The 27,203-nt window shown below is 44.5% G+C and overlaps 1 protein-coding gene across 4 annotated transcripts in view; it reads left to right on the forward strand.

Annotated features, from left to right (window-relative positions):
- SH2D4A (SH2 domain containing 4A) overlaps positions 1-24,519 on the forward strand; it is a 63,995-nt gene extending 39,476 nt beyond the window's left edge. For 2 of the 4 annotated variants that reach the window (XM_069978149.1, XM_069978151.1), the window contains 5 exons: positions 1,408-1,552; positions 6,098-6,302; positions 14,004-14,143; positions 21,978-22,198; positions 24,106-24,519. In XM_069978149.1, coding sequence (XP_069834250.1) covers positions 1,408-1,552; positions 6,098-6,302; positions 14,004-14,143; positions 21,978-22,198; positions 24,106-24,198 — 804 coding nt within the window. In that variant the 3' untranslated portion in view covers positions 24,199-24,519. The remainder of the gene's footprint in view (positions 1-1,407; positions 1,553-6,097; positions 6,303-14,003; positions 14,144-21,977; positions 22,199-24,105) is intronic. The other 2 variants (XM_069978150.1, XM_069978152.1) reach the window with 1 other exon arrangement.
- The last annotated feature ends 2,684 nt before the right edge of the window (positions 24,520-27,203 follow it).

Here is a 27,203-nt window from a genome sequence, read left to right on the forward strand (position 1 = left end):
GAGGAGGCTCGGGGGGTAAAGACGTGGAGGGGGCTTGGCCTCCTCCCGTGCCTCATTTATCATATATTGATGTAAAGAGCAGGAATATCAGGAGAAGGAGATAAGTTTGCTAAATGAATATAGTTACAGCAAAAGATATTTAACTTGACGAGTCCTTAAAGTATAACTATGTTAGTTGAGAGTGGAATACGGATTTTTTAAATATTGTATTGTATTTACAGGAAACTGGTTTTCTTTTGGCAAGTAACGGCCTTAATCTCTATTTAATTGCTGCTAAAAAAAAATGCTTTCAGGGCAGATTTCGGAAATCTATCATACAACTGGAGAACACACTGAAGGTCACCATAAAGTACAAATATGAAATTAAAAAGTTACACAGTTCTATAAAATTTTCAACCCATTTTTTGATCCTTTAAGGAATGTATCACCAAAATTAGAGACAGATACTGAAACATGTTCTATTTTTCTCATTTTTTTATCTGGCTGTATTTGTTTTATTTCTTTTTTTGTACATTGTTATGGGGGCTGCCATTTTGTATGCATTTTGTATGCATTTTGGTTTTAACAACATTTAGTGACATGCCTTATGGCAAGCCCCATGGACATAGACAACAATTGGCAGAGTCTGTCCCTTTCAAATGAATGTTAAACATTACTGAGCATGCTCCGTTACCTTTGATAGGTCATTCCACAGAGAGTTGTTATTGTCTCCTCTATCTACTGGAATCACCTGTAATGCTGTACAGATTACTTTACAGCAGCCTCCTCTTATCACCACAGACAGAACTGATTTTCAAGATTTCAGGATTATTTTATAATATCTTTTAAAATATATTTTCAAAAAAGATCTTAAAAAATGTCTACGTAAAAACTTGATTTAAACTGTAGGTAAGTTGCTTTGCTTTTAAATGCCTGAATGAATAAAAATAAAACAGGGTAGTTCTTCTGTTCAGCCTTTTAAGTCACTTTAAAGGGAGGCTATTAGCAGTATGTAACCTGCTGATACTGTATCTCCCTATAGCACACAGGGTGCTGAATATAAAAGTAAGGCATAAATACATGATGCGGCTATGTTCACACACTGCCAAAATGATGCCCATTATTTGATGTTATATAATGGCTGTCCAATAAAAATGGCCGTCATTGTGCCTGTTGGGAAAATTCAGAACATAAAAAAGGAAAAAAAACTCTACACAGTGTTGGCCTTCTGTTTAGTCAATCTGGGCCACTGTGTTTCTTCTCAGGAATACAGCGGTAAACCTATTATACTAACATGTTAAAACAGCAGGCATTAAGTGGATTGTTGTTGTGCAATAAATATGTTTGGAAGATTGTATGCTCAGACTATAATGTACATTTACTTCCATTATATCTAATACATCCATTAACATTAATCATTCCTTATAGCAGAAAGAATCTGTTGTGTCAAAGACTAAAGATAAAGAAATTCAGAAATTAGAAGAAAGAACTCAGGAAATTTATATGAACTGGAAAGAAGCTCAAGAGGTCAAACAAAAACTGGAGAAGGAAGACTCTGAATGGCAAGAAACCTGTAAGATTTCTTATTATTCTATAAAAATGCTGATCCTTATAGCGCACAGGCGCCGTTTTCATGTACTTTGTAGTTCACTTTTGATATGATAATGAGGCGGCTTGGTGCACTGGGGATGGGACTACCACCCTCATTGCACCGATCAGCCCCGGCCGCCCTGCCCCTTCTAATTAATATTCATCCAGCTGTCTGCAGTGATGAGTGCCGGAGTGACACCCTAGCTGCATACAATAATGTAAGTATAAGTGTCTTTGTCTTTAGTTTATGATGCATTCAGATTGAGGAGCATAAATCTAAAGACAGATTCCCATTGACACTTTTAAAAAGTATTATTTTAAAGTGGTATTCCACTCAAACATAACTTTTCATATATTGCTGCCCATGGTGAGACTAACAATTCATTCCATACTTGCCCAGTTCTCAGATGCTGCTTCCCGATGAAGACACAAAAACTGTATATGAGCTTTCCTCTCTGTCTCCCCCTCCTACTCTCCCTTCTGAGACAGCTGGTGTAAACAAGTCTTTATCTGGAACATTAGCTTCTTTGTAATGCAGGAAGGATTCATCACAGTGAGTTCATCAGCAATTTGACCTCAGATTAACCCTCCCAGCATTACAAAGAAGCCACAAAGTTGCAGATAAAGCCTGCCTGGGAGTTCCCTACATCAGCTGTCTCTGAGGGAGGTGGTAGGAGGGGAGACAGAGAGGAAAGCTGGTGCTCATAACTGGGGGAAGGAGACTGAATAGATAATAACAAGTATGGAATGAATTGTCTCAACGTGTGCAGCAACATATGAAAAGTTATATTTGAGCAGAATACCCCTTAAATTCTTGCTTTCCACTGGTGGAAAGAAAAAGTTATCCATGGGTAGAGAAAAAATTATAAAAAATTACAAAAAAAAGTTTACTTAAAGCGTAAGGGTGGTATTACACGGGCCGAGCAGGGCCCGATAATACCTGTAAACGAGCAGCGATCTGCTAGATCGTTGCTCGTTTACTGGGCCTATTACACGGCCCGATAATCGTTTGACAAGAGCTGCAAGGACATCGTTACCGATGTCCTTGCAGCCCTTGCTAAACTGGCATACATTACCCATCCACGTTCCAGGGCTGCTCCTGCCGTCCGCTTCTCCCGGGGTCCCGTGCGCGCTCTAGCTTCACAGCGGCCTGTCAGCTGGTAGGCCGCTCAGCCAATCACAGGCCGGGACCGCCGCGGCCTGTGATTGGCTGAGCGGCCTATCAGCTGACAGGCCTCTGTGAAGCTAGAGCGCGCGGGACCCCGGGAGAAGCGGACGGCAGGAGCAGCCCTGGAACGTGGATGGGTAATGTATATCGTTAGTCGCCGGCCACGCACCGCTATTACACGCAGCGGTGCGCGGTCGGCGCTCGACGAAAATAGGGTCTAACCTATATCAACGATCAGCCGATGATCGTTGTCATCGGCTGATCGTTGCATTTATTACACGGAGCGATAATCGTCCGAATCGGGCCAATTCGGCAGATTAACGTTCCGTGTAATAGTACCCTAACTGTCATGTTTTTTTTTAATTGCAGAAATCATTAGTATAAGCGATTTTAAGAGACTCTGTAATAGGTTTTATCAGCCAAAAAAGCCTCCTTCTGTACTCAAGAAGCAATCTCCCAGCCTCCCCCCCCCCTGACTTCTTATCTGTGCATTATCAGGCAAACACGTCTTCATTACAGAGAAGGCAGTGAAGACGGGCTCTGCTCTCTCCATTGTAAGCCTATGAAGGGGGAGGGGCTGAGGGAGATGAGGGAGCAGGAAGAGGTGACATCAGGGTCAGCTGTTTGTAGACTGTCTGGGCACCTAAAACGCTGGATTCTGGGGTCAGAAAGGTCAGTGCTTATCTGTGAACTTACTGAGAGAAGATTGCAGGGCGTTGTGCTGTGCAGGACTGCTCCATGCTCAGTCACTCCTAACAGCCCCTCTCCTCTCCATAGCCACATAATGGAGACAGAAATCCTGCTTCATTTGATGTGAGGGGGGAGGCTGGGAGATTGCTTTTTCAGTCCAGAAGGAAACTCTTTTAGTACATAAAACCTATTACAGAGTTTCTTAAAATCGCTTGTACTGTTGATATTTAATGTTTTCAGAAAAATGACCCTGAAATGACAGTTACGCTTTAACAGACTATACAGCTTGTACACATCCTATAAAATTTTTCTTGGCAGACTGCCGTGAATCTGCGCACCTTTCTTTCTCTTGTGTAAGCTGTCCACCATGGTTTCTCTCCCCAGTCCACTCTTTGGGCTGGTATATAACCCCCCTTACCCCCGTTGCTGATATTGCCGACACTGAGAGCAGAAAATCCTTTTGATATTCTTACTTTGCTTTGAGTAGTGGCCAAATGATAGGGTATTTTCTAAGACTATATAAAAAAATGCTTCATTTTGCATGCAAGAAACAAACCGACAATTTAAAAAAACTGTCCAAATGTGTCCATAGCCTTCAGGTATAATACTTAAAGGGGTAGTGCGGCGTTTCAAAATTATTCACTAAATAACACACATTACAAAGTTATACAACTTTGTAATGTATGTTATGTTAGTGAATGGCCCCCTTCCCCGTGTCCCCCCCACACACACACACACACACGCTAGACCTGGAAGTGTGATGCCCTATACTCACCTAATTCGTGTCGACCCCCGTCCACCATCTTGGGACAATGATGTCATCTTTGGGAGCCGAATCGCTCCAGCCGTCCCTCATGCCGGCCCTGCGTCATTAGCTGCTCAGCCGCGATTGGCTGAGCATAACTGTGCTGAGCATAATTATTTAAAAAAAAAAACAAAAAAAACTGAGACGCTAGGAAGAGAATGAATGGATGCCAGTAGTCACATCTTTTATCATAATGCTAATATGATGTGTGAAAGAGGAAAGCACATGTCCTTAGTTAGGGTGCCTTCACACGTAACGGATGTACAGCGGATTTTACAATGTTAATTTTCAGCGAATTCCGCTGCGGATCCAGTGGCTTTCGGTCCCACTCAGCCAATCAGTGCACGGCAGCACTGATTGGCTCAGCGGAACCGGAGCCGGAAGCCTCACATGCCGCCGCGGCGCCGAGCAGGTAATGTATGCTCTTGGGCTGAGGGAGGCGAGAGGGGGTAAACTCACATACAGCGGGATGTCAATCTCGCTGCGAGTACGTGTTCTCATAGGCATGAAAGGCACTGGATCCATGGCGAATTTTGCTGCAAATTTGCAGCGTGAAATCCGCTGTGGATCCGTTCGTTTGAAGGCTCCCTTAGAGTTAAAATCACATTATCATCTTAGTCAACCATAAGATATCTTATGCAATGTTACTCAATAGAGATGAGCGAGCACTAAAATGCTCAAATACTTGTTATACATGTCAAGTATTTTTTAGTTCTCAAATGCTCGACATGAGTAACAAACCCCAATAAAGTCAATGGAAGGTTAGGCATTTTTTCAGGTGACCCCAACTTGGCAGAGGGGGGGGGGGGGGGTCTGGTGTAACTGAAAACCTCGGAAAGTGATGGGGACACCACAGAAATGGAACTGGAAAAGCAGGAGGACCATGCATGAATGTAGTGTCGGACTGGGGCCCACCAGAGGAAATTATCCCTGGGGGCCCATCAATAAAGAACCAGTGAGGAACAATATGTCAGTCAGTGCAGGTTCTAAAGCATCTGAATGCATCTAAGGCCCCCAGATTACTGTATTACACAACTTTTACAGACTGACAATAATGCTTAAATTAAAGTGAAAAAAATGTACTCCAATAATGCAAACTGTAGCACAGTAAACAACTGTGTATATTCCCTGTATACTAGTACCATCTAATCTAATACTGGTATACTACAGTATATTGTATGTCACATGATTTTTTTCTGTGTTATACAGGGATATCGCTAGTCCTAAAAAGCACTTTTGGGAGTTGTGGATTAATGTTACTGCCCTTACTGCGTACTCCAATAACACAAACTGTATTACAGTATACAACTGGATTTTTTAGCTATATACCAGTACCAGTTTACTGTATAAAAATGGTATATTGTATGTAATATCAGGGCTTTTTGTGTCACACTAGTCCTGAAAATAAACTTTGTGTGTTTCTTAGATAGTCTCCTACCTAACTATTAAAACTAATCCCTACACTACCACTATCCCTGTTCCAGCAGCTCTCCCTCTTGGCAAGTGAATCAAGTATCAGGTGACCTGGTTGTATATGCCTGATGTGGCCAGCCAATTACCAGCTAGACCAGCAGCCAACATGGCTGCAGCATAGCAGGATGTGCCAGCAACATCCTGCTATTGGTTAATTTAAGCCCCCAAACTTGGGGAGAAGACTTGCTATTTTACTCAAGTACCATACACACAGTACTCGTTATAGTATGGAGTACTTTCAAGCACCCCAAAACTCGAGAGAACAGTATACTCGCCCATCTCTCTTACTAAATTACCTTTAGTCTACATTTAGTCTAATTATTTGTCACATATGCTGGTGGTAGCAATGCGACGACACCATAATAAATGCTGTTTTTTTTTTTCCTTTTTAGTGAAAAAGTCAAAGGCAGCTGATGAGAGGCGGCGATCAATGGCTAAGCAGGCTCGGGATGACTACAAGAGATTATCTATGCAGGCCATTGAAAGAGGTTCTGTGGCACAAAGAGCTCAAAATTTTGGGGGAGAAGTAAAACGACCCCCACTACCACCAAAGCCGAAACCAGCTTCCACAGTACATAACAACTCTGGAATCTCCAGGTAGAAATATTTGCCTATACTTTTCTCTGTTATGATGTCCATGTGTTATGTACACAAGAGTCCTCTGAAAAATGCAGCACCCCCTTCACTCCGCACCCTGTGTCACCAATGAGAGTGACCTTTACACATGCCTAGAAATCGTTTTCTTTAGCAGTGCTCTATGTGTCCTGAATGTCTGTGGAGGAAAGCAAACCTGTCAGCCAGCCCCCTAGTAGTTTAGGCGCCCCCCACACACATTTCCTCGCACACACATTTCTCATCATCCCCCGGTAACAGAGAAAGAAGTCTCAGGGCTCCTATCTTCTTCTTGCCCCACCACCTTCACTAATGACCCTATTCCCTCATTTCTCTCTCTCCTGCTATCATTACTCATTTAAAATTGTCAACCTCTCTTTTCCCTCTTGTATCTTTCTCTCTTTCTTTACACACTCTGTTATAGCACCTTTAAAAAAATAAATAAATCTCTGGACTTGTGTAGTGATCAGTGAACTGAATCTTATGAACATTTTGCATAGTTCAAAACAAATTTGTAAAGACAGTGGCCGTATCTTTACTATGATGAGAGAGTTAATCACAGTGAGGTCACTAGTAACTTGACCTCAGATTAATCCTCCCAGCATTACAAAGAAGCTACAATGTTACAGATAAAGCCAGTCAGGGACTTGTTTACATCAGCTGTCTCAGAAGGGAGGTGGGAGGAGGGAGAGGTAAAGAGAAAAGCTCACACACAGATTTTTGTGTCTTCAGCAGAAAGCAGCAGCTCAGAACTGGGAGTAGGAGACTAAATAGATAGTAACAAGTAGGGTATGAATTGTTAGTCTCACCATGGGTATAAAAATATCAATAGTTATGTTTGAGTGGAATACCCCCTTAAACACCAGAGATTGACTTACAGTTCCGTTGCCTTCACCTCTTTATTTAGTGTCATTTTTGGTACATCAAAGTGACTGATAAGGGTTTTCAACGTGTTGCACTGCATTAGAGTTTGTGTTCTCCCATATGCTGCATCAGATGGGAGGAACGCCAACTACGATGGAGTGCAACACGTTAAAAAGCCCTATTAGTCAATCCCAACTTCCACAGTTTTATGCCCTATAGACACATCTCTTTAGGACGCCTTATAACATTCCCTAAATGGCTTCCCCTAACCTTATATTCAGCACTGTCCCCCTATGATGCATGCACTTTGTATCTGAACCCACAGGTATTGGCTGATGGCTGGATCATCCTCCTTAATGTGCACAAACCTATTTATATACAATGGCTGGACCATTATACAAATAAACCACTTTCCCCCTTTTGTCTCAACCCCATTCCTTATAGATTGTAAGCTCTTGTGGGCAGGGTCCTCACTCCTCTTGTTTCAGTAATTTTTGTGTGATTCTGTAATGTCTAATTGTCTGTCTATGTACCCCCTGTATTGTTATGTGCTGTGGAATTTGTTGGTGCTCTATAAATATTTTTTTTTGTAATTCTTATTCTTATTCTTATTATTATTATTATTATTACAGCTGCGCCAGTAGAAATACTTCCCACGCTCCCTTGTCGCGCTCCTGCTTGAGTTTCCGGGTCCCCAGCTGACTGACAGCCCGCTCAGCCAATCACTGACTGTGGCAGGACACCGCACTCATTGGCTGAGCAAGCTGTCAGTGAACCTAGGAACTGGAGACTCAAGCAGGAGCATGCCGAGGGTGCGTGGGCAGGTAACAATTGGCTGTGTGCTATATTAAATTGCCATCTGGGTATGTCTCTATTTTTCTTAGTACATCTAAACCCACATGTCTTCAAGTCATGCCACAGGTTGTCAATAGAATTGAGGTCTCAGCAAGGACAGGGCCTTTGTAAGAATATGGAAACCTTTGCAAAGTATTTTTTTTTTTCATATGTTAATGGTTATGTCGAGTGAAAGATGTTGAAATTTTGAGTCTCCAATCTTCATTCTATCATTTATGGCCAGACTCCCTGACATGCAGTTTCCAGTCTGCTCCAAGGGTCTTCTCAAGTGGATGTCCGTCCTGTTATTTTACTAAGGTTTATATTGGAATTTCAAAATTAAAAAATTCTAAATTCAAATAAAAGCAAAAAGTGCATGAAAAATATGATTGTACAATAGTTCTTTCATAGAGTATGCGACATACAATGGCGCTTGTAAGTTCTTCCTACCAGTGTGCTAGTCTTCAAGTAATCCCATCCACACACAGGAGTAATTGAGAGGTAGTCACTAGAGATGAGTGAACTTACAGTAAGGGTCCTATTAGATGGGCCGATGGCGGCCCGATTAACAATGTAAATGAGCGCCGATCTGCCGAGCCTATTACTCAGCTCAATGATCATTAGCAAGGGCTGCATGGACATTTTTAGCGATCTCCATGCAGCCCTTGCCCTAAACTGTTATATATTACCTCTCCACATTCCCGGTCTTCTCCTGCCTTCTGTTTACACTCCCGACGCTTTGACTGCAGCTTCAGAGTGGTCTGTCTGAGCTGACAGGCCGCTCAGCCAAACACTGGCCGTGGCCGCCATGAAGCTGCAGCCAGGGCATCGGGAGTTTAAGCAGAGGGCAGGAGAAGACAAGGAGCGTGGAGAGGTCAATTGTTTATTCAATCACTATTAGGGTAGCTTCACACGTACCGTATCGCTGCGTATTTAACGCTGCATTTTTATCGCTGCGTTTTTATATTTAAATGTTTTTATTAGTTTTATCGAAACATACAAACAAGTGACAGCAATCGAACATAGTTCGTAATCGATATGCACAGGTATGAGAATACAATCGGCATACGGAATTATCGCTGCGTTTTTATCGGTTCGTTTTTGGTGCGATTTTTACATGCGAGTTTGATTTTCACATGAAAATCAAAACTCGCATGTAAAAATCGCACCCTTAGACGTAACGATGCACGGTCAGTGGCCGATGATTTTAGATCCAGACCTAAAGGCACGCTCAGCCGATGATCGCTGTCTTCAGCTGATTGTTGTCTCAATCATTGCTCTGTGGAATAGGACCCTAAGTTTGGGTTCATCCCAATCCGAACGCTTTGCATTTGACTTCCAGTGGCTGAAGAAGTTGGATGCAGCCCTAGGGATTCTTGGATGTCCCTAAGGCTGCATCCATCTTCTCCAGCCACCTGGAATCAATTGCAGAGCGTTTGGGTCCGGACAAACCTGAATTTACTGTAAGTTCGCTCATCTCTGGTAGTCATGCCAGAGTTACAAATCTGGTGAATCTAAGGCTGCCATATAGTAGTCTTAGTAGCCTACACCAGCCCTGAAGCTGGTGTACATTTTCACCACAATTTACGCTTGATTGCAGGCATGAATAATGATAAATTGGGCACAGGATAACAGGGCGTATAATGGCAAAAAGCCCCACATTGTTCATGCAAACTGAGTGGTTTTTTCAAAAATGTGTGACTTTTTGCAGTCTCTGGACATGGAATTGGTAAATTCCCCCATTAGCAGTCTAGTTATGATGGTTTTGGCTTCAGAACTGCATCACAAAACTGCACTGTGTAAGAGTATCCTCGGGCTGTGTTCACATGTTGCAGCACACATCATGGTACTACTGCATTTTTGTTATAAATGATCAAAATCACAGGAAAGTGATGCTTATTTGCCGTGGTTGCACAAATTACAGTAAAAATGTTGCGTTGTATTTACCACACATTTACTACAACCCAAAGGTTGTATCACAATGTGTGACTGCAGGCTCAGGATTAGCAAATAGTTGGTAGGTGAAATTACAGCCAGGTGTTTCCAATACATGGGAGGACAATGAGGTGTGGGTGGGCGGCCTGTGTCTGATCTTCGCAAGACAAGTTTGTGGAAGTGTATCATGGCATGAACAAAGGAGGTGCAAAGAATATAAGAACAGGAAATTTAGAACAAAGGTAAAAAAGAAAAACTGAGAGAAGGGAGGGGGAAATGAGTAAAAACTGAAAGAAACAAAGTTCTCCTGTGGTTTTTGCTTACCTCTCTAGAGAGATCACAAAATGAATGAATTATATGGACTTTCCAGCAGCAAAATAGTGGGAAATTGTCGATTGAGAATATTTAGAATGTTGCTTCATTGTAAGGGTGTTAAAATCTTTTAAACTTTCCCCCTTAAAGGAGAAGTCTAGGACAATAGAAAACTTTTATTACAGACAGGGTATGGGGGTAACATAATAAAGAACTTATACTTACCAGTCCTGGCAGCCTCACAGCGCCGTGTCGTGCTCCTAGACCCTCTCCGGGATTCTCCATATTTATCCTCTGCTGCGCCACGACCCGGCTGATGAATGCTCGCTCAGCCAGTCAGTAATCTTTCACCCTTTCCCGGGTCGTGACGTACCAAGAATAGGAGAGAAGATGTATCTGGCAGGGTCCGGGAGCCTGTTGATGCAGCGCTGCAAGGGAACAGGGACCAGTAAGTATAGTAAGTAAGTATCTTTATTATGTTCCCCCCAACCCCTGCCCGCAGAGTAATAATCAGTTTGGCCAGAATTCACCTCTAAACCCCTAGCTGTAGAAGCATGTTTAAGAGATGAGCACAACTCAAGCATACTTGAGTTTGTCTAAACCCGGAAGTCTCTGCATTTGATTACCAATGGCTGAAGAAGTTGGATGAATCCCTAGGGATTCCTGGAAAACATGGATACAACCATAGGCCATAGGGCCCTAGGGCTGCATCCAACTTCTTTAACCACCCTTAAACAATTGCAGAGACTTCCAGGTTCGGACAAAGTTAAACTTATCTCTACTTGTAAACGAAGGTGAACTTCTTTGAAGGGGAACCTTGTTTTCCTAGAATTGCCATTCTAGTATAGTCCTGACTAATTTTACAGTCCCTACAGCTTAAAGGGAACCAACCACGCCGAAATTGCCCCCATTGATAAGGAAACGTGCTGGTACATAACCCAGCACACTTCCCAAACATCCCCCTGTACCCTCCATCCCCTCCTTTATTACCCCGCAATCTTACATTTGTGAAGTCCCACGCCATATGCTAATCAGCCCCAAGTAGTCATGGTGGGCTGAACTAGTCATGGTCCTGGGCGTAGTTATCTGGGTCCTGGGCGGCTTCCAGCGCCCAGAGGGGCGTGATTCAAAGACCTGCACTCTGCCAACGTTATCTCTGGCTTGCGTTCCACGTTCCGCAATCCGCCATCGTGGAACACAAGTGCCGCCGACGTGGAACGCAAGCCAGAGATGATGTTGGCGGAGCGCAGGTCTTTGAATCACGCCCCTCTGGGCGTGATTACGGCGCTGGAAGCCGCCCAGGACCCGGATAACTACACCCAGGACCCGGATAACTACACCCAGGACCATGACTAGTTCAGCCCACCATGACTACTTGGGGCTAATTAGCATACGGTGCGGGACTTCACAAATGTAAGATTTGGGTAGGGTAATAAAGGAGGGGACATAGGGTACAGTGGGATGTTTGGGTACATCACCCAGCACGTTTCCTTATCAATGGGGGCAATTTCGGCATGATTGTTTCCCTTTAATGCTGCCTCCACCATGCTTTACTGTGAAATGGTGTTCTTGAAATGATGGGAAGTTTGTGGTTTACACCACACATAGCATTTCCAACGTTGACAAAAAAAATTTCAGTAATACCTAAGAACCTTCTTCTGTGTTTTTGGAGAGTCTGTCACATACTGTTTAGTGAACTCCAAGGGGGATATTTATGAAGGCTTCAGATTTGCCCCTTCTCCCTGGCATACGCCTGCCTATCACCCACTATTTTCATTTTCTTATAATGGGTTTATAGGTACTTTCTGGGATGTTTGAAGCTTGAGATATAATCCCTAATATCCCAGCTCTGACCTCTATTCCCATAGCTTTGTCTCTTTGCTATTTTGAGAGCTCTTTTGATATTTTTTCATTTCACTGTACTGATTTGGACTATTTTGTCAGGTCTAGAGGTTTGTAAATTTTTGAAGCAGAAACATTCAGGTTTATCCGAACCAGCAACTCTGTACCCACAATATGCCTCCCCCCAAACCACTTGTTCCTTCAGATAGCTGCTTTTAATCCAAGATCTGTCTTGGGGTTCATTCGGCAGGTGATGCAGTTATTGTCCTGAAAAACAACTTTTAAGCTTGTAGCCCTGTGTCAAATTGGCGTGGCCCTAGAATTTCCCGTGCTCTAGAATTTCAACACCCCTCTGTCCCTCCCCTTTCCGCCCCCCTCACCATTAGGAATGCCCCAGGCAGCAATTCTCCTAATTATCACCTGTCTGAACACTGCACATGTGCTGGATCATTACGGCACCTGTGCAATATTCAGACAGATGATGAATAGGAAAAATCCTAATGGTGAGGAGGGCTGGAAGAAGGGAAGGAGGGGGTGTTGCAATTCTACGGCACAGACACTCTAGGCCATGCATATTTGACACAGGGCTACAAGTTTAAACGTTGTTTTCAGGACAATAACTGCATCACCTGCCGAACGTACCCCAGGACAGATCTTGGATTAAAAGCGGCTATCCGAAGGTACAAGCAGTTTGAGGGGGTCAGATTGTGGGTACAGAGTCGCTTTAAACAAACCGCACTAAAACAGCTAAACGATTGCAAAAGTTTTAGTGAGGTTCAGCAAGAAGTCTCATCACTACCTACCTGTTCGCGCTCCCCTGGTGTTCCCCACTGATCACAGCCGCCTCCACTTCCTGACTGAGACGAGAGAGACAGCCCGCTTAGCCCACCATTGGTTTTAGTTTTGTCCTGTCTAGTCAGTGATTGGTTGAGTGGGCTATACCTCTCATCTCAGTCGGGAAGTGGAGGCAGCTGTAATCAACAAGGCACACCAGGGAACACAGACAGAGAAACATAGGCTCTTAGCCTAGGACTGCGCTCATACCAACTTTGCAAAAAGTTTGGATCTGTCAGGAACCAAACCTTTTGCTAAATTTGTAACGAATCTTAGTTCAGGAAGTTCATAGGTGCTCATCTCTAGTCTAAAATAAAATAAATTTCATCTGTATCAGAGCACTATCATACAGATGCAGCCGGACTGTGGAAAAGCGATCTTTATGGGTGAGTATAAAGTATGTGCCAGCCCAGGATTAAATACATTTTTTTTTAGGGGGGGGGGTACTTCTTTAATTGAAGAGATACACAAAAAAACTGGAGACAACCAGACAGTGGGAAACAACTGTTATCTTTGACTTTTTTTTTCTTTTTACTGGAAATTGCCCCTGTTTGTCCTTCTGTGTTTTGGATTATGACAAGCTAAAAAAATGTGAATAGGCTTTTTGAGTGAGTGCCGTTGTGTTTTCTCTACTATGGTTGGACTGTTATTTCCTTTATTTCTGTTCAGCATCACTCCTGCCTCTTAAACTCTGCTTATGTTTTGAGTTGCCATTTGAATTATTACCACTGAGGAATACAGTGCTTACCCTGTTGCCCTATTTGATATACAAATGACAGTCATAGGCTATCTTCACACATTGTCAAAATGGTGGCCGTTTTTATTGGACGTCCATCATTTATCGACAAATAACAGCCATTATTTTAAACCACCGCCCATTATTAATATAATAACGGCCATTGGTTTAAAGTAACGGCCATTATTTGTCAATAAATGATGGACGTCCAATAAAACGGCTGTCATTTTGACAGTGTGTGAACATAGATTTATGGTCGCTCTAAAAATCATTCTGTCAGTTTATATATTCTTTAATGTATTAGTTATGTGTTATTTTATTTAACTTAGATCGGAAAGGAGACAGGGAGTAAGAAGAGTAAACTCCAGCTGCACTCGTGAGAATATAATCAAATGGTTTAAAGAAGAGCAGCTTCCTCTGGGGGCAGGTTTGGACAGATCTGGAACCTGCATGGCACCTTGGTTTCATGGTAAGTAATGGCTAGGGTACAATCTCAGGTACTATCTTTAGAGTCCAGGAAAAATTAACAAACCTGTCCACTGCTATATTGGATGCAATATAATTGCAATATTTCCATACATATTGCAAATAATGCCGTATTTATTGAAGCATGTGCAGTACCCCAGGGTTGCTAGATGTTGTGTTGAGCCGGAGCGAAATGTTATGTACCGCGGAAGCACTTGTCACGGTGGCCAGGAGTGGATACACTAATACACGGCTTATACACAAGGATACACTCAGGGCCGGACTGGGACTAAAAATCAGCCCTGGCATTTCCGAGCACACAGGCCCACTCACCGTGCGGTGATAAGTTATGAGAGGATGTTGTGAGTGCAGCGCGGCTACATGTATCATCACGGCCATGACTGGAATTACAGATAATAACACAGTAAATGGGGTCAGAAGCTTCTGTCTCTGTACTATGTAGCTGAGCTGCAGTTACAGGTCATCACCACTACACAGTGTACAGAGACAGACTGCTTCTGGCCTGGTCACTGTGCTCAGTTTAACACCACCACCACATACTGACTAATACCACCACACACTGACTAATACCACCACATACTGATTAATACCACCGCATACTGACTAATGCAACCGCATACTGACTAATACAACCACATACTAACTAATACCACCACATACTGACTAATACCACTGCATACTGACTAATACCACCGCATACTGACTAATGTCACCGCATACTAACTAATACCACCACATACTAACTAATATCACAGCATACTGACTGACACCTCCACATACTAATACCACCACACACTGACTAATACCACCACATACTGATTAATACCACCGCATACTGACTAATGCAACCGCATACTGACTAATACAACCACATACTAACTAATACCACCACATACTGACTAATACCACTGCATACTGACTAATACCACCGCATACTGACTAATGTCACCGCATACTAACTAATACCACCACATACTAACTAATATCACAGCATACTGACTGACACCTCCACATACTAATACCACCACACACTGACTAATACCACCGCATACTGACTAATACCACCGCATACTGACTAATCCCACCGCATACTGACTAATGTCACCGCAGACAGACATATTAGGCTCCTCACTCTGACACCATCCTCATCTCTATACTAACTGCACATCTGTACTGTCCCCTTTACACCCTCATTTAGTGGGTAGGCTGACTTTATGTGACCCCCTTATTGTATATGCATCCCTCTATGTAGCCCCCTTATAGATGGCCCCCTCTCTTATCCCCCCTCTCTTATAGATGGCCCCCTCTGTTATAGATGCCCCCTCTCTCTTCTCCCCCCTCCTTTATAGATGGGCCCCTCTCTCTTCTCCCCCCTCCTTTATAGATGGCCCCCTCTCTCTTCTCCCCCCTCCTTTATAGATGGCCCCTTCTCTCTTCTCCCCCTTCCTTTATAGATGGCCCCCTCTCTCTTCTCCCCCTCCCTTATAGATGCCCCCCTCTGTTATAGATGCCCCCCTCTCTCTTCTCCCCCCTCCTTTATAGATGGCCCCCTCTCTCTTCTCCCCCCTCCTTTATAGATGGCCCCCTCTCTCTTCTCCCCCCTACTTTATAGATGGCCCCCTCTCTCTTCTCCCCCCTACTTTATAGATGGCCCCCTCTCTCTTCTCCCCCCTCCTTTATAGATGGCCCCCCTCTCTTCTCCCCCCTACTTTATAGATGGCCCCCTCTCTCTTCTCCCCCCTCCTTTATAGATGGCCCCCTCTCTCTTCTCCCCCTCCCTTATAGATGCCCCCCTCTCTCTTCTCCCCCCTCCTTTATAGATGGCCCCCTCTCTCTTCTCCTCCCTCCTTTATAGATGGCCCCCTCTCTCTTCTCCCCCCTCCTTTATAGATGGCCCCCTCTCTCTTCTCCCCCTCCCTTATAGATGCCCCCCTCTGTTATAGATGCCCCCCTCTCTCTTCTCCCCCCTCCTTTATAGTTGGCCCCCTCTCTTCTCCCCCCTCCTTTATAGATGGCCCCCTCTCTCTTCTCCCCCCTCCTTTATAGATGGCCCCCTCTCTCTTCTCCCCTCCTTTATCGATGGCCCCCTCTCTCTTCTCCCCCCTACTTTATAGATGGCCCCCTCTCTCTTCTCCCCCCTCCTTTATAGATGGCCCCCTCTCTCTTCTCCCCCCTACTTTATAGATGGCCCCCTCTCTCTTCTCCCCCCTCCTTTATAGATGGCCCCCCTCTCTCTTCTCCCCCCTCCTTTATAGATGGCCCCCTCTCTTCCCCCCCCCTACTTTATAGATGGCCCCCCTCTCTCTTCCCCCCCCCTACTTTATAGATGGCCCCCCTCTCTCTTTCCCCCCTCCTTTATAGATGGCCCCCTCTCTCTTCTCCCCCCTCCTTTATAGATGGCCCCCGGTCTCTGCAGCCCGCTCCTGTTACCTCCTATCACCACAGCCCGCTCGGTCCGCCTCCTGTCACCGGAGCCCGCCTCGGTCACCGCAGCCCGCTCGGTCCGCATCCTGTCACCGGAGCCCGCCTCTGCCCGCTCCAGTCACCGCAGCCCGCTCGGCCCGCCTCCTGTCACCGGATCACAGCCTCTGCCCGCTACAGTCACCTTAGCCCGCTCGGCCCGCCCCTGACGTGCGCCGCTAATCCAATCAACGTAGAGCAGCGTGGGGCCGCTGCGGTGCACGTAACACGCGTTCCACGGCCGGCCGCAGCGGCCCCACGTTGATTGGATTAGCGGCGCACGTCAGGGGCGGGCCGAGCGGGCTGCAGTGATCGGAGGGGGCAGAGGCTGTGATCCGGTGACAGGAGGCGGACCGAGCGGACTGCGGTGACCGGAGCGGGCAGAAGCGGGCGGGGAAGAGAAACGGCCCGCGGCGGTGATTTTTTTTTTTGATGCAGCCCGGGCGGCCCACGGACTGGTAATCTGGCCAGCCCAGCGGGCATTTGCCCGGCTTGCCAGATTACCAGTCCGGGCCTGGATACACTAATACACAAGTAACGTAAACCAATAAAGTCTATACTGTAATCTCTTGAAGTGCAATGCACCTAATACAGTCTCTTTGAATACAAAAGGCAGTGTGTTCACGGTTGTAATAATCTTAGTAGAAGGACAAATACTTTGTTACCTAGAGTAGTTTCAAACTCATATGAATATACACAAAATCCATAAAGAATTACAGTTGGTACGCTGCAGCACAGGTTTAACACTGGTAGGAATAGAGACAAATGCTTGAGACAGTCTCTGAATATACTAAGTACTTGAATAAACTTGGCTTTATGGTAGGGACTTGTAATAACCTTGCTCTAGTTCAGTGCCAGTGGACTGCCAGTTTGAGTGTAGGGCCCTATCCAGACCCTAGGGTACTCAGCTGGGGGCTGTGAAAAGAGTCCTATGTCCATGGAAATGTACATCCGCCTAAGCTATCTTGTGGGCATGGAGTGACATAGGATCAGTGACGTAGGCCCACATAGTGGAAAAGCCAGCCATCAAAGTGACCCCTTAGGAAACCTAGCAATAGAGTCTGTCGGCAATAAGCTCCTGGAAGCAGCATACTACAGACTTCATTCTCAGAGCCTATAACAGATAGTACTCTATACGTGCTTCCTTAGAAGCAGTTGAAACTGCCTAGTCCTCCCTGGGGGGACTTAAGTGTAAAAAAAAAGTTTTATAAAATATTACCAGCCCGTACCCCAATTTTACAAATAAAAAAATGTAAATAAATAATGTTGTTGTAGCTTGCGGAATTTTCCAATTTTTTTAAATATAAAAAATATTGCTCCTACACTCCAGAGTGACAGAGTACACAGAGTGATTTTTTTTTTATTATATATCAGAAAAAAAAAAAAAAAAGCAATCAGGAGGAGAGCGCTGCTTCAGTGTGCCCTGGACACCCATGCATCACTGACCTTTGGTTATGAAAAGGTTAAAGTCACTTGGCTGCTTGAAGAATTTACCCAAGTGACCAGATTTGTATTTATTTATTTATTTTTCTTTTGTATTTTTGACTTGCCATGATTTTCCCCTTTGCTAGCTAGCACAGCTTATCACTATATAAAACAGCCATCAGTTAGTGTGAATATGCATCAGGTTGAAAACGCTTCTACATAATTGCTCTAGTGGAAGCTTTTGTAGTATATACAGATCCACCTCTTACTGCTGCACAGAAACTAATATTGAAAGGTAATGTTTAATATCCTGCATAGAGGGTTTCCCCAGTGTCGTAATCCTTTTGAACAGTACAAAGTTTTAAAGGGGTAGTCCACCCAAAAAATTTTTCTTTCAAATCAACTGGTGCCATAAAGTGCCAGAGATTTGTAATTCACTTCTATTAAAAAATTTTAAGTCTTCCAGTACTTATCAGCTGCTGTGTGTCCAGCAGGAAGTGGTGTTTTCTTTCCTGTCTGACCCAGTGCTCTCTGTTGCCTCCTCTGTCTATGTCAGGAACTGTCCGAAGCAGGAGCAAATCCCCATAGAAAACTTCTCCTGCTCTCCAGACTGGAAATAATACAACTTCCTGTTGGGCATACAGCAGCTGATAAGTACTGGAAGGCTTGAGATTTTTTAATAGAAGTAAATTACAAATCTCTGGCACTTCATGGTAGCAGTTGATTTGAAAGAAAAAATTTTTTGGTGGACTACCCCTTTAAAGTTCATTTACCTTTTGCATATGTTAGTAAATTGAATTATACTTGGCACTTGTGTAAATCTATATAACTTTCTGACACCAATTGATTTGAAACTTTTCCACCGGAGTGCTCCTTTAATATTTTTAAGGAAATGACCACAACACTCTATATTCACCCTTAAAGTGTCACTGTCGTTTCATTTTTCAGTAGTCCAGGAGATGTTAAGAAACTGGGTTTATTAGGCAAATATGCCATTATCTGCATTTAAAAAGACTTTCCCCAGTACCCCCCTCCTCTCTCTCATTCACTGCTCATTATCAGGAAATCTCAACTCATACATCAGTCGGGCCCTGTCTGTTCTATGGAGAGGGGAGGGGGGGAGGAGGAAAGAGGGAGATTAGGCGGCAGCAGAGAGCAGAGAACAAAGGATTACACTGCGGAAACTATGTGAAAGCAGATATTCAAATGTCAGAGAGGTCAGTGCTGACCTCAGAGGAGATAGCCTGGTGATGTAGCTGTAAATTAACTCTTTGTTGTCCTGTTTTGGTGCCTCATCTCCCTCCACCCCTCCCCTCTCCATAGAGAACAATGAAGACAGTGGGGAGAGCTTTAAACTGCTTTTTCATGATAAAAATTCATTTTTCGGCTAATAAACCCAATTAGAAAGTTTCTTAAAATTGTCTGTTCTATTGATTTTTGCAAAAATTTTTAAACGACAGTGACACTTTAAATATCTTTTTGTAGGTGAGGTCTCCAGAACTGGATACAGTATTACAGATTCAATGTCACCAGAGCTCTATACAGCAGGATCACAATGTCCATCTTTTTACTGGTTATATCTCTAGCTATACAGTCACTATTTACCACCCGGCCACACTGTTTACTTATTTGGAGTCTGTCAGAAATTTGTTTAGTTAAACCCTTTTCTTCCAAAGTCCTGCTAACACAGAAGAGTTGGAATTTGGAATATAGATCCATCCAAGCCTCCATACTTTTAGTTTTATTGGTCTTAGTATACTGCATTTGGTCAATAACAGTTTGGTGGTAATAGTTGTGGCCACAGTATGAGGTTAATCTATGTCCCCTGTATACTAGTATTATTGGTAATATTGGTTTTGGTATTCTGGATTTGGTAAATATGCATGATCACATACTGGTGTATTTAGGTATACATGGTTATTGTGCACTGAAAATTGTTTCACCCTATGTTAACATTATATTTATGAAGCTTGAGAACGGAACTGCATGGAAGCATGGTTGAGTTCAGGAGGAAAGTTTTTTGTTGGTTCTTGAAAGTTTTTTTGTTGGTTCTTGCATGGTTTTCCTACAAAAAAATCAGCACAAGTTACCCAATAATGGCACAGTTATTGTTCATGCTGTTGCGGAGAATTGTGGTGGCTAAAGATGTTGCCATGTGAATGGATTTTTGTATCTTTATTATTTTTGAGGGAGGGTTGTTTTCTGTCTTACAATATGGCGACACCTAGTGGCAGTATACGGAATCTAAAGCAATCCCAAAAATCGGAACAGTTTTTAATTTAAGAGAATCTGTCAGCACCCGGACCCTACCCAAGGTGCTGACAATGTGACACTAGTGAGCTGCCACTTAATGTACACTGTCAGCACCTCAGGTCGTGTTTGGGTAATGACAGATTACCTTTAAGTTTGAAAAGAGTAATTGCACACACAGTAGTATTATGTGGGTATGGTGTAGGAGAATAATCTGGCATGGGGGCAATTGCAAAACTATTTTTGAGCGCTATATGATCGCTCTCTATTCAGTTTTTTTTAAATGTTGATTAGCATAATGCCGCCATTTTTTTTTTTACATAATTAACTTTACAGGAAAAATTATTATATAGTTTTAGAATTCTGGCCAATGGTTAATCTCCCATTAATGTTCAACTGAATCATGACAAGGACTTCTTGTCCTAATAATAAAGAAAGAGGTGGGCACCACAAAAATAATTGATGGTCCAAAAAAGTAGGGTGCAACCTACTACCCTATGAAACTATAATACATGTACAAAAAGAAGGGAAAGAGGAACGTAGGGTAAAAAAGTGAGGCACACACCTGTGATTGCAAAATATAAAATAGCCTTATTATTGCCGGCTACAAACTATATTAAAAGCATTAAAAACCAAAAACGGCATCCTCCTAAAATGCAGGAGGTTGCTCACTGCTACACTTACAAGCTCAATAAGCTAAGGAGGGACTATAACTGTTAGGCTATTTTATATTTTGCAATCACAGGTGTGCGCCTCACTTTTTTACCCTATGTTCCTCTTTCCCTTCTTTTTGTACAAGGACTTCTTGTCTGTCACACCCTCTAAATGCATGCAGTGCCAGCCTTCCCTAGGTGTATGCATAGGAATCATACAGGCCCCTGAGTAGTTATGGGCCCTACCCCTAAGAGTTCTGCTACCCATACAAAGCAATTATTGAAATGAGTGGCCAACATTCTGTTTATGTCCAAAATTCTATAATCCTTCACTTCAGAATATGTCAGTATAGGGTAATGTTTTTTTTATCCTAATATATTATGTATTTCTGGACGATTATTCAGAGAAGTTACTTGCCTATGTGTTTATATAATGTTGAACTCAACAAAAGTTGTATAAGTGTCTGAGGTGATTTCCCCCGAGCAGTGGCCACTATGAAATTGGTATGGTAAGCAAGCCTAGTGATTAAAAGGGAACTCCGGCAAAAAACATATATATATATTTCTAATGAACTGGTGTCAAAAAGTTATAAAGATTTACAGTAGCAAATCCCTACACAAAACCTCTTCTACTCTGGACAGTTCCTGACATAGGTGGCAGTAGGGAGCACAGTGTCAGACTGGAAAGATCAGACCACTTTCTGCAGGACATACAGCAGATTTACGATCTGCTGGAAGACTTGAGATTTTGAAATAAAAATAATATACAAACCTATATAACGTTCTGACACCAGTTGATTTGAAAGAAAAATAAAATGTCCTGGAGTACCCCTTTAAGTGCCAGGTCCTTTTCCTACTACTACTGGCTACTTGTATATCCTTCTTCAGGTATAGCAAGTATGAAATGTATGCCACTAAAACCTCAATGCTCTGCAGAAGTGACGAAAAATTCAAAGCACAGTCAGAGCATTAACAATGGATTTATAACAATAAAAAGACATATAGATAATCATCCTTTATTGCCGACAGGAATCATATCTAGACTCGAATCGGAGGACCTTTTGAAGAGTCAGGTATCGGGAAGTTTTCTGCTTCGTGTAAGTGAGAAAATCAAAGGGTACGTCCTGTCCTACCGCTCTGCAGATGGATACATGCATTTTCTCATAGATGCTTCTGGAACATCGTATAGCTTCTTAGGAGTCGATCAGCTTCAGCATACGTCTCTGGCTGACCTTGTAGACTATCACAAGGTAAGATAACTCTCCTGTTTACACACCTCCCTGTACGGCTCTGTTCATATCTTTTGGCCTAAGAATTTTTTCCACTTTTCTGCAAACACAGACACGCGCGGACTCTGAGTCTGCTCCGGCAACGACGCCCACGGGATTTATGTAGAGGCAGTCCGCCTCTACATAAATCTCCGTAGCGCCGGAGATGCAGGGACATTTTTAAGTCCGGCGTAAAAAACGTCGGACTTAATAAATGTCCCCCTATGTGTTTTCAAGCAATGATCGGAATAAGGATCTGCCACACTCATCTGCCGGCATCGCAGGCATCAGCTGTCCGTTCCAGGTAGTTTAGCCCATTACATGCCGCTTTCAAAACATGACCGCGGCATATAACAGGCTCTGGTGATGATAAATTACCAATCAGAATTCAAGTGGTGTGGGCTGGACTCCAGTCCGTATCCATAGCAGTACTGGAGGTCTTTTGAAAGCCACAGGGCCTACCATGGATATACCTCTACACAGCCATGCTTGTGGCAGCATAGTGATGACATATACTACATACACTCAGTAATCAGTTCAGTAATCAGAAAAAGAAAAAGAAAAAAAAATGAATTTGTTTCCATTATCCATCCCAAAAGGGGTAAATGAAAATGAATCAAAATCTTACAAATTCCAAAATGGCAGCAATAAAAACGAAGTTGTTCCACAAAAAAAAAAACCACATATGACTACGTGGGCAAAAATAGAACAACGGTACCACTCTTGGAGGGTGGCAATGAAAAAAAGTTGTGCGGCCATTAAAGCGACTCTGTACCCACAATCTGACACCCCCCAAAACTGCTTGTGCCTTCAGATAGCTGCTTTTTATCCAAGATCTGTCCTGGGGTCCGTTCGGCAGGTGATGCAGTTATTGTCCTAAAAAAACAACTTTTAAACTGGCAGCCCTGTGCACAACGGCCGGGGCTTAGATTGTGTATGCATTAGGCTGGCACAACCTCTCTGTCCCTCCTCCCCGCCCTCCTCCTCATTAGAAATGCTCCAGGCAGATTGTCACCTATTCATCAGCTGTGTCAATACTGAACATGGGCTGAATTGTTAAGGCACCAGTGCAATGTTCAGACAGGAGAAAATGTTCTAGTGGCATTCCTAATGATGAAGAGGGTGGGGAGGAGGGACGAAGGGATGGTGCAACTTTAGGGCACAGATACTCTAAGCCCCAGTCGTTGGGCACAGGGCTGCAAGTTTAAAAGTTGTTTTTTAGGACAATAACTGCATCACCTGCCAAACGGACCCCAGGACAGATCTTGGATTAAAAGCAGCTATCCGAAGGTACAAGTGGTTTGGGGGTTCAGATTGTGGGTACAGAGTCGCATTAAGGCCCAAAATAGGCTGGTCACTAAGGGGTTAAATTGTGTCCTTAAGGGAGTTGGCCACTTGATAGTAAAATTGCTCAGTGTACAGTATTAGTAACTGTACTTACAGCACTTACTGACAGCAGCTCCCTGTGTACCTTAATAGAGCTAAAATTAGACACCCCTCCTCCAGGCTGTGCTGTTCTTCTCTGTGTTGAGTCTGTCCATTAGATGGCCAATATGGAGGAGCATGTGACCATGCCCCGCCCCAAGTGTCCTCCATAAACATATACAGTCTCAGTGGTGGACACTGTGGGACAGGGCATGGTCACATGCTCCTCCATGTCGGCCATCTTATGGACAGACTCAACACAGAGCAGGACAGCGCAGCCTGGAGGAGGGGAGTCTTAGCTCTTTGAGGTACACAGGGAGCTGCTGTCAGTATATACAGTGAGTACACTTACTAATTCTGTATACTGAGCAATTTTACTATAAAGTAGCCAACCCCTTTAAGTGGTTAAAGAAAACTTGGGCATAGTGCAAAATCTTTAGCTTACCTGTTTGCTTTTTTAACAGACAGAACCCATTACATCACTGGGGGAGGAGCTTCTGCTGTACCCCTGCGGCCAGCACAAGAACAGCTGTGATTACGCTGACCTCATCGACTGAAGAGGTTTCCTTCCTGCCTAGGAGAACAAATGAACTGCTTGATGCACCTTGTTATCTCTGCAGCTTTGTACTAGGAACAGACCACCGGATTACGGCCTGATCTACAATAGTTGTTCACACATGAGATATCCCAAGCTCACCTGGGAAATACAGTATGTGGAAATCAACTTGTCCTTTGAATCTAAAGATGAGGTTTGGATGGGACCTGGACTGTTATTTTAAAATAAATATAAAAAAATCGGAATCCCGTTTCATATCTGGTGGCGACTATACATTGTTATATGTGAACAGCTTATTATTAAAAAATAATGAGTTTTATAACATTTCATTTAATTCACGTGGATAACACAGTGTGTCGGTTTATTTAATCTGTTGCCTATATTCCCATTCAGTTTTTTTGTGTTTTTTTTTTGCTGCTTTATGAGCCTCATTTCAGAAAAATCTGAAATAGAGCGGGCACTGGAAAATTTATAATGGAGAGATTTGCACCCTTTTCCATGCCCAAGAGAAATTTTATTATTAGGTTGATCTGGATTTTTTACTGAACTGTCAGCTAGATCGGATAGAATGAGAATATAAATTGCCTAATCACACCCCTAAGTCTAGTATTTACAAACTGTTTCGCAATAAAGTTCTTAACATTTTCACTTTAAGGCTATGTTCACACTACGTAACAGAACGGCAGTCACGGAACGGCCGGTCTGTGCCCGGATCATCGCGGCCGGCACATACAAGTAAATCATGTGCTCACCCAGGTGTCCTAAATTTCCTGTATGGCCCTGTAGTAGATATAAACAGCCGTCGGGGCATGATCCTCTGGTGAGCCATTCTGACACTGACAGGGACATTACAGGGCCTGTCCACCAGATGCGGCGGGACTCGCAGCAGCTGCTATGACTGCTGCAGCAGTGGTTCCGTCCCTGCCTGCAGGCTCTACATACAGCAGCAGGAAGCTTGCAGGCCATTGCAATCAAAAACTTACATGTGCTTCATATGATGTTCTTCCAGAGAGAAAGGGCACCCCCCAGAAGCAGTGGCTTTTTTCCCTCGGTCTTCTCCGCAGACTTATCGATCAGTGTGCAGTCAGGGCCGTATTTGCCACTAGGCACAGTGGTCCGGTGCCTAGGGCGGCGCCCTGCGGGGGGCGGCACCAGCAGGGAACTTTATTTTCACTTTTTTTTTTTTACCCCCTCCGCCGCCATAGGCACCGGCCCACGGGTGCCTAGTCCGCGCCGGGGGGGTGTATTGATCGCCGCGGCCCGGGACCAGGGTGAGCTTCCGGCACAGACAGCTTGACAGAGGCCAGAAGCTCACAGCTGCAGCCCCGCGATGCCCGAACTTCTCTCCTGCTCGGCGGCGCTTACATGATGTGACGTCATCGCCGAGCAGGAGAGAAGTTCGGGCATCGCGGGCTGCAGCTGTGAGCTTCTGGCCTCTGTCAAGCTGTCTGTGCCGGAAGCTCACCCCAGCCCCGGGCCGCGGCGATCAATACACCCCCCGGCGCGGACTAGGCACCCGTGGGCCGGTGCCTATGGCGGGGGCTGCAGCTGTGAGCTTACGGATTCTGTCAAGTTGTCTGTGCCAGAAGCTCACCCCGGACCCCGGCGCTGCATTGGGGGGGGGGGGGGCAGCTTGCCTAGCCTGCCTCTGCTCCCCCTGCCCTCCGGCTGCCCCCGACCGCTCTGACTTCCCCCCCTCTCTCCCCTGCAACCTCAGCAGCTACCCCTTTCACCCCCACCTGCTCTTCCTGCCCCCATCTGCTCACCCTGCCACCCTAGCTGCCCCCTGCCCCCTATTTACTCACCCTGCCTGTCACCCCATCTGCCCCCCATCTTCTCCCCCTGCCACCCCAGCTGCTTCCTCTGCCCCTGTCACCCCAGCTGCCCCCATCTTCTCCCCTCCCTGCTGCTCCCCCTGCCTCCCCAGATTCTCCCCCTGCCCCGCCAGCTGTTCCCCCTGTCACCCCAGTTGCTCCCCTGTCAACTCTGCTGCTCCCCCTGTCACCCCAGTCACCCCCAGCTGCCCGCCTGCACATGAGTTTTGGTTGGAGAAGTCTTCATGATGGCTGTGGAGATGGAGAAGAAAGCAAAAAGTGAGAGACGGCAATTCGAGAAGACGTCACCTGTGAGTCATTAGTAACTGCACTGTAATCACTTCTATAGTGTGCAGAGCCTGTGTACCATTGGGGTCTAAATGGGTCAGTGTATTGTTTGCGGTAGTGTACTGACACAGCCCCGCGGTCACTACAGTATACTAGCGCAAACTTTTAAACTAGAACCCAACTACAAAAGCTGCAGACACTACAACTCCCAGCATATCCTGAGGGCTGCAGACTGTCAGTACATGCTGGGAGTTGTAGTGCCTGCAGCTGTTGTAGTTGGTTCCTAGGTGCATTATACACTGGGTGCTTTGTGGCATATAAGAATACTTAGATCTGTGGGGGCTCAGTGTAGGGAAGTGACCCCAGAACATCACTAATAGGGGACAGAACAAAAACATCTAGCCCTATACTCTATTAGTGCTGTTCTGGGGTCACTTCCCTGCACTGAGCCCCCACAGATCTATGTATTCTTATGTCACAAAGCATCCAGTGTATGATGCACCTAGAACCCAACTACAACAGCTGCAGGCACTACAACTCCCAGCATGTACTGACAGTCTGCAGCCCTCAGGAGATGCTGGCAGTTGTAGTACAACCCTCTGATAACTGCTGCCGCTGTACACAGATGTGTTGCTGGACCTTCAGGGCTGATGGTTGTCACCCACACATTGCAGCCACCAGAAGACTCTGCAGACAGTGATTTATTATAGGGTTGTCCTCTCAGAAACTACAACTCCCAGCATACCCTGAGAGCTGAATAAATGGAGGGTATTCTGAGAGTTTTAGTTCGACTGAAAATATTATTCCCAAGGGATTTGTCACAGATACAGATGAATTCAGGAGAGGAGCTGGTTCTATATTGGTGGACCCCAAGGATCATTTCCTCTGGTGGGCCCCAGGTACC

This window comes from Dendropsophus ebraccatus, chromosome 7 (assembly GCF_027789765.1).
Source record: "Dendropsophus ebraccatus isolate aDenEbr1 chromosome 7, aDenEbr1.pat, whole genome shotgun sequence".
Lineage (NCBI taxonomy): Eukaryota > Metazoa > Chordata > Amphibia > Anura > Hylidae > Dendropsophus > Dendropsophus ebraccatus.